Here is a 7,477-nt window from a genome sequence, read left to right as displayed (position 1 = left end):
ACTCTTGTCTCATCTCTGACCTAGTGACTTGCCCTGGCTTGTATTTATTTTCTCCTTTTATAAGAAACAGGCTCTTCTCTGAACTCATTATTGGTGGGAATACTGGTGTGGTGCGAGGCTGAGACCCACGCTGTACAATATCAAATACTCGAGCAGGAGAACTGGGACTTTGTCCAACATGCCGTCTATCTTCCTGGGAAAAATCTCTGCTCTACACGCTCCCAATCGTGCCATCAGCTGGAGCAAGATGGAACTTCACTGCACGAGATGAACGAGCCCTTTTCCAAAACGCCCTTTAAGGACAGCAAGCACTGCCTGGGCCCAGGCAAAGCCTGCTGAAGGCTCTGGGGCTTTCTGGAGGGCAGAAGGACACTGCCCAGGCCCCTCCAAAGGCTGGTGAAGGTGCCAGGAAAATCTGGAGGGCAGTAGGGTCCTGGCAAAGGACTCGGAGAACTCTGGAGAGATGCACGGCTCCTTGCGGATCCTGGCAAAAGCTCTGGGGCTCTCTGGAAGGCAGGAGAGCCCCGCCAGGGCTTTGGCTGAACATGGACAAGGACTCAGGGAATTCTGAAGAGAAGGAGGGCTCCTTGCAGGTAACAGCAAAGCCCAGCAAAGGCCCTGGGGCTCTCTGGAGGGCAGCAGGGCCATGCCCGTGCCCTGGCAAAGCCCGATAAAATCCCTGGGGAACACTGGAGGTCAGCACCCTGGAAAAGGGCTGTGCTGGGGTGAGGGTGCTTGCGGGGCTCTGTGGTTGCTCTACCACCTAATCCTCACCCTCACCAAGCCCCTCACTCTCGCCAGAGCCTGGGTCCAAAACACAGACCCACCATCCAGGGCTCCCACACAGAAGTGGCCGGGACTGAAAGCTGTTGGTGGCCCCTCACCTTCCCTTGCCTGGGGACACAATGAAGAACTCGGGATGGGATCCGAGCAGAGTACAGATTGTCATCACAGGGTGAGGGAGTGAACAGAGTCATCCTAGATAGCACAGGGGATGAAAACTGCTGCAGGGCACAAAAAAAAGACCTCGGGAGGTGTTCTGAGGGAACAAGAGGGATCCAAAGGGATAAAAGACAGCTGTGGGGCACAAAGAAGAATTCAGCGGGACTTGTGACAGAAGTAGGGAGGTCCTGAAGGGGCCAGAAGGACAAAAGGCGGCTCAGAGACAAAAATGAGGGCCTGGGGAGGGAATTGAAGGAACAAGAGGAGTTCGAAGAAGGCTACGCCAAGGACTACAGCTCCCGAGATGGTGTGCGATGCTCTACGGCGCTCTACGGCATTCTGGAAGCCCAGTGCCAGAAGACTACAGCTCCCGCCATCCCCAGGAGTCCAACATGGCGCTGCACTGCGCATGCGGGAGCCCGAGGGCCACCGCCTCCGCGCCCCGCCGGACCGCACTGCGCATGCGTCGTCGGGGAGCGCCTACGCTGCTGGACCGCCACCGCGGCAGGCCCACACTGCGCATGCGCACGACCCCGCCTGCCCTACCGCCGAGGAAGGGCGGGAAAGCGGAGACCGGCTTCGCCGCTGGCGTTGCGCATGTGCGAACAGCGCCACCTAGCGGCCGCACCGCACCACCAAGTTGGGGGGGGGGGCGGGCGGGGCAGCACCGGGACCCCCAGAGCCCCGGGACCGGGCCGGGCCGGGCCGAGCCCCGCAGGCTGCCCTGCCGCCCTCCGGAGAGACACCCTGGGCTGGGGCCGGGCTTCAAGGGCTGCCCTGCCTCCCTCCAGAGACCCCGGGGCTGAGGCCGGGCTCCGCAGGCTGCTCTGCCACCGGCCAGAGAGAGACCCCGGGGCTGGGGCCGGGCTTAACGGGTCCAGGCAAGACCCTTCTGCACTGCAGAGCTCTCCAGGGGCTCAGCCGGGCTTTGAAGGGGACTGGGTAGGGCCCTGCTGCCCTTCACAGCGCCCTGGGGATTTTTTTTTTTGCCAGGGATTGTTTCTCTCCTCCTTTTCCCCTCTCCTCCTGCATCATCTTCTCCTCTTCCTCCAAGACTTTCTCAGCTTGCAAGTTCCGAGTGGCTCTGTGCTCCACGGCGTTCTGAAGATCTAAGGAAAATGCAGGACAGCAACGTCATTGTATTGGGACAACTCCGCTCCAGCCATCCTGTCACCACTTCCGTAGCTCCAGGCGAACATTTCCCAATTTCACTCACATCGCAGGGCAGACCTCGGCGCCCACGTTCCCTTCATTCTCCTCCAGCTGATGTGCTGCAGCTCCCTGCCCATGGCTGGGCGAGACACTTTAGCACTATGAACCGCTACAAAAAGGGAAGAAACACCAAAAAGCACACGCTTAGACTCAGTCTTTGCTAGGACACCTCCTTCCCATGAGGTATGGGTAGATCGCGTGCTTCCAGGCTCAGTTGAGTCTGCAGACCGTGCAGCCTCCCCAGAAAACACAGAAAATACTTCACCTTGAAAGTGATCTCTGCCGGGCACCATAGAAACGGAAGATGGGAAGTCCCAAGTACATCTCATTCTGAACAGTCTCCTTACGGGCATTTCTTCCCCTTAGAGATGTATTCACCACACGTCTTGCAACTAAAAAAGAAGAAAGAGAAGTCCATAACACATCAAAAGAAGAGAACAAACAGACCAATAAAAGTCCAAGTGATTTTTCGGGCTGTGTCAGCCTGGATTCTGAGCAATGGTTATTTTCGCCTTCCGAAATTCAGTACCTACTCTTCAAAGAGCCCCCAAATCACCCACAGCATCTCTTCCCTCTCCCTCACCCCTTTCCTTCTGGTCTGTGTCACGTCTAACGGCTGCTGGCAGCAGCTCCGCCGCAGCGCATAGAGGTGAAACAACTCCTAAACAAACTCTTCTCTTCTACAGCCTCTTCCTTCTGACCGGCACAGCCCCTCTTACCGCATGTTGAAGGGGGCCATCAGCCGCACCACATACTGTCGGTCCTTTGGGAGTTTGAGCTTTGGGATCTTAGCAGGATCGAAGTCCGGCGAGTAGTATTTCTACAGAGACAGAGCAGAGACGCGTGTGTGCTGGGCGCAGAGTCACCCAGAGCAGTGTGAACCCTGGCAGGCAGGCTCCCAGCTGCCACATCAGCCTAAGGGATCAGCTCCACGCAGCAGGAGCCAGCATCCCCAATAACCAGGTACGCTCTCAGGGGCCAAACGCGCCGTCCACCACCCCCTGCCAAGTCCTGGCAGCGGTGTCTGCCTCTCCCCGAGCCCTTGGCTCAACCCCCCCCAGCGAGCCCCCCCATGATTTTAGGGCCTAACCCGCTTGCCCAGGCAGCCCCTGCCAGTGCTGCCAGGAGCCCCAGCCCAGCCGCCCCCCCCCCGCCCCCAGTCTGGGACCCACGATCAGCGTGAGACTCCCCACACCCACCAGCTACCCCTCCCGGCCTGCGGGCCCCCTCTCAATCCATCAGAGCCCCCCCCAAGGCCCACCTTCAGCCTGGGAACGCCCCCTACAGCCATCAGGAACGCCTCCAACCTGGGAAGCGCTGAAGATTCCCTCAGCCTGGGGACCCCTCCACAACGAGCAGGGCCCCCCCAGCGCCCCCAGCCTCTGTACGCCCCCACAGCGACCAAGGTGCCCCCCCAGCTCACGTCCAACACCTCCCGCTCCGACATGGCCGCACACCATTCCCCCCGCCTCCGCCCAGCCCCGCTGCGACCCTCCACTTCCTGGAAATAGCCCCGCCCTCTTCCGCCGCTCATTGGTGAGGCAGGCCACAAGCAGGCGGATTCTCGCCTGCTACTGGCTGTCTCCGCCGTCCGTCAGCGAGCTGTGCTCTCCTCCAAGAAGTCCGCACGCCCGCGGTGACCCGAAAAGAGGTTCCGGGGGTGAGAGCCGGACCCCGAGAGGTCGCCGGGGCCTGCGGGCGTCCCAGAGACCAGCTCAGACCATGGAAAGGGGCCACGGGGGCCGTGCAGGCCTGGGGGGGCCAGTCTGGGCCGTGGCGGGGTCCCAGGGACCAGCTGAGGCCACAGAGACCAGCCACAGCCTTGGGGGGGGGGGGGGGGGCAGGCAAAGTGACTGGTCTGGACCCTCCACAGGGCCCAGTCTTGGCCATATGGACCAGTTGAGGTGATCGGGGCCGGTGTCCTCGCCTCTGCCCATGGCCAGGGCGGGGCTGGCCCTGTCCGGCCTCACAGACAGCAAAGGGACCTTCCCCAGGGGCAGCTCGGCTGCTTCCTGGAGAACGTTACAAAAGCAGGATGGAGATCAGAGCCTCAAGCTGTTTTATTGCCTGTTTCTGGCGGGTCCCTCCAGTACCGGTGGCTCCACGCTGCTGGGGGCACGGGGACAGTGGGCACAAGGGAGAGGAGCGGGATGGGGAAGGGGACGCTGGCCCTGTTCTGCCTGTCATGGCTCCATCCAGGGCATCCCTGAGGCCGGCAGGCTCCAGGCGCTGAACTCCCCAGAGTCCGTGAAGTCCTTGGCGGCCACCTGGATGCGGTGGAGGGTCCCGGGTCGCACTCCCGTCAGGGTGTAAGATGTCTGTTCATATGGCCCGATCTAAGGGTAGAGCGAGGTTAGGGACACCCATGGGCCGGGGGGCCAGGACACAGCCTTGCTTGAGGATGCATCCTTCAGCTCTGCCTCAGTTTACCCCCTGTGGGAGGGTGGGGGATGCAGCGGGGGGGTGGGCAGTACCGTTTTGGTGACAGAGCTCTCCCCCCGGGCATAGCGGATGCAATACTTCAGCGGGAAGTACTCCGGGAAGGGCCAAGACCCTGGTGGGCTCCACTCCAGCAGCAGCTTCTTGGTCTCCCCAGGGATGGGTGAGACCCGCAGGTCTTCGGGGGGGTCTGGCTTTACTAACGAAGCAGAGAGACAACGAAGGTGTGAGATGCCAGCTGGGGACAGTGATGACGTGTCCCCCAGCCCCATTGACTGAGCTGCGCAATCCCGGCTGCGGAGATGGCCTGAGACCCGGCAAATCATTGCACTGACGTTTCCGCATCCCAAGTAGGGGAGGAAACCGGAGGGGAAAGGCCCAAAGGAAGCCCCAGGGCTGGATTAGACCCAGGCGCGGAACGCTGCTTGGGAGGTAGGGGGTTGAGTGCGAGGGGTCTGCGGGGACCCAGGCCCGTCCCAGCAGCACTCACTGACGTTCTCCAGGAGGAAAGGCAGGAGTCTGGAGGCAGTGCCCAGGGGGTTCACGGCCGTTACGTTCACCACATAGGGGGTGAGGGAGAACATCTGCACGTCCCCGAAGGAGCAGCTCCGTGGCCCCGTACGGACGCACTCGCCCGTCTCTGTGGCCCCCCACACGCCGTGCCTGGGGGGGGACGGAGAGGGGAGCTGGGCGAGGGGCAGGCTGCCCTGCCTGCAGCCCCACCTGCGACGCAGGCACGGGAGGGGGGGCTCAGCTGGAGCTCGGGGGCCCCCCCGCTGACCTGTACGTGGCCACGAAGTCAGTGTCCAGCAGCGGCTCGGGGGTCAGGACCCAGGAGCAGTTCACTGCCTGCGGATAGCTGATGGCCCAGCACTCGACAGCAGGCAGTGCAGGGGGATCTGGGGCGGGGGACAGTCATCACCCCGCTGCCAGCCTCCCCAGGGGACCCCCAGCCAGCAGCGGGGGTCACGGGGGGGGGACGGGGACGGCCAGGGTCACTCACAGCCCAGCCGCAGGCAGGTGGTGGCCCAGGTCTCGCCGGTGCCAGGGTGGTGGCAGCTGTAGCGGCCCTCGTGCACCAGGCTGGCGTTGGGGAGGGCCAGCCCCGGTGCAGGATACGTTCCCAGGACAGTCCCCCCCCGGCGCCACTCAGCCGGCCCCTCCGCTGCGGCCGGGCACCGTAGCAGCACCTCGGTGCCCAGGGTGCCGTGCTGCAGGGTGCAGTGGCCTGGGGGACATGGCAGTGGGCATGGGGTGCATCCCCTGGGGCAACCCCCCCATGTCCCCCCTCTGGTCCCTGGCAGGGGAGTCAAGGGGACACGCCGCAGCAGGGAGGGGTAGGGTGTGACGCTGGGGCAGGAAGGGTCTGTGCCTCCCTGGGCCCCCCAACTCTGTTCCAGCAGCCCAGTGCCCCTCCCTCCCCAATACTCCCAGCTCTCGTGCCTCTGTCCTTGGTCCCCTCATGTCCCCAGTGTCCCTATTCCTCCATCACCAGTCCCCCCATATTCCCAATCCCTCCAATGTCCCTATACCTCTATCCTTAGATGCCCTGTAAGTCTGTCTTCGGTCCTCTCAGTGTCCCCAGTACCCCCGATGCCCCTATACCTCCATCCCTGCTCCCTCCATCTCCATCCCCAGTGCTCCCAGTCTGCCCAGTCCTGCTGTCTCTAGTAGCCCCAGATCCCCCCATACCTCCATTCCAGACCCCTGGTCCCTCTATCGCTGGTCCTGCATGCCCCCATACCTCTGCCCCCAGCCCAACTGTCCCCAGCCCGCCACCCCACTCCTCCCAACCTCCATCCCAGCCCCCCAATCCCTCCCCAGTCCCCCATACCTCTGTCCCCAGCCTCCCTGTTCCCCAAGGTCCCCCCATACCTCCATCCCAGCTGCCCCAGTCCCTCCATCCCCAGTCCCGCATGCCCCCATACCTCTGTCCCCATTGTCCCCGTCCCCCCATACCTCCGTCCCCAGTGCTGCCCGCTGTGCCGTTGTAGGGAATGGTGCAGGTAGGTGCCACAAAAGCCACCACCCAAAGCCACTTCATGTCAGGGAGACTCAGCGGAGCTGCCCGGTTCCAGGGACCTGTGGGGACAGGCAGGATGGTCAAACCCCATGGCAGGGGACAGCAGGGACACCAAGGCCACAGGTCCCCAGGTGGTCCAGGGACATGGCCCTAAAGCCAAGGGTTCAAACCCGTCTCCGCTCCACCCCACAGTGCCGTGCCTCAGTTTCCCCTCTGGCCTTGCCGCACGCCCTGGGGACAGGGGATGGTTTCTCGCCGCAGTGGCCAGATCCTGCTGCCAGGAAGGAGGAGGGGGCGGAGGCGGGAGCGAAAGTACCCTGTGTGACCGGGGTTTCCCACGGGGACCTGCAGCCGCCCCTGCGGTCCCGTGCCCGGAATCGGGGTTTCGAGTCACTCTGGGCCTTGGCCAGGGAAGGGGCCAGCACACTTGGATGGCCCCCACCTCCCAGGGGATCTGGGGAGGGACTGTCCCTCACAGAGACACCCCCCTCCCCAAAACCCAGCCTGGGGGCTGAGCTGAGTTCCCCGCTGTGACCAAGCCCAGCACCACAGGGACTGATCCTGCCTTTGTCATCGCCCACCCTGGCTGCGGGCTGGCTCAGCTTGGCTTTCCCCATACCATGGGCAAGGTGCTGTGGGGCCAGCCCTAGCCCCCAACACCCCCCCTAAGCTCCCAGCCCCATGGGGAGCCCTGTCCCCTGTCACGTTCACCGCAGCAGAGCCAGACATCTGGGACCAGAGGTTCTGCCACCACCGGTGCGGGAAGCCGCAGCCCCGGTCGGCCTCAGCCCACTTCCTCACGCAGGAAACACCATTCCCAGTGGGGACCCGCCGCCCAGCGTGGCTCCGCAGGGATTCCCA

At 63.2% G+C, this 7,477-nt stretch overlaps 1 protein-coding gene and 1 long non-coding RNA gene across 4 annotated transcripts; both read right to left on the bottom strand.

Annotated features, from left to right (window-relative positions):
* Nucleotides 1–1,575: 1,575 nt before the first annotated feature.
* Nucleotides 1,576–3,621, bottom strand: LOC104325968 (uncharacterized). Of its 3 annotated transcripts, none has more exons than XR_011325895.1 (5): nucleotides 3,578–3,621; nucleotides 2,874–2,974; nucleotides 2,420–2,546; nucleotides 2,159–2,263; nucleotides 1,576–2,051 (listed from the first exon to the last, which is right to left on the bottom strand). It is a non-coding gene; the product is annotated as an uncharacterized lncRNA (long non-coding RNA). The 3 variants fall into 3 exon arrangements; XR_011325897.1 differs by lacking the exon at nucleotides 3,578–3,621 and adding an exon at nucleotides 3,462–3,545; XR_011325896.1 differs by lacking the exon at nucleotides 3,578–3,621 and adding an exon at nucleotides 3,416–3,528.
* Nucleotides 3,622–4,127: 506 nt separating this feature from the next.
* Nucleotides 4,128–6,803, bottom strand: EBI3 (Epstein-Barr virus induced 3). The gene is made up of 6 exons (XM_069788358.1): nucleotides 6,553–6,803; nucleotides 5,597–5,821; nucleotides 5,375–5,492; nucleotides 5,084–5,256; nucleotides 4,629–4,792; nucleotides 4,128–4,490 (listed from the first exon to the last, which is right to left on the bottom strand). The coding sequence occupies exons 1-6, from the start codon at nucleotides 6,635–6,637 to the stop codon at nucleotides 4,338–4,340; spliced, it is 918 nt and encodes a 305-aa protein (XP_069644459.1). The 5' UTR covers nucleotides 6,638–6,803; the 3' UTR covers nucleotides 4,128–4,337.
* Nucleotides 6,804–7,477: the final 674 nt, after the last annotated feature.

The sequence above is a fragment of the Haliaeetus albicilla genome, chromosome 8 (genome assembly GCF_947461875.1).
Source record: "Haliaeetus albicilla chromosome 8, bHalAlb1.1, whole genome shotgun sequence".
Classification (NCBI taxonomy): Eukaryota; Metazoa; Chordata; class Aves; order Accipitriformes; family Accipitridae; genus Haliaeetus; species Haliaeetus albicilla.
Note: the sequence above shows the minus strand (reverse complement) of the source record. Positions and strands in the feature narration are given on the sequence as shown.

Coding starts and splice junctions, on each gene's coding strand:
- EBI3 (XM_069788358.1), bottom strand. CDS start 6,637: ATGAAGTGGCTTTGGGTGGTGGCTTTTGTGGCACCTACCTGCACCATT. Junction 5,822..6,552: donor GGGCAGCACTGGGGACGGAG/GTATGGGGGGAC, acceptor CATGTCCCCCAG/GCCACTGCACCCTGCAGCAC. Junction 5,493..5,596: donor CACCTGCCTGCGGCTGGGCT/GTGAGTGACCCT, acceptor CCCCCGCCCCAG/ATCCCCCTGCACTGCCTGCT.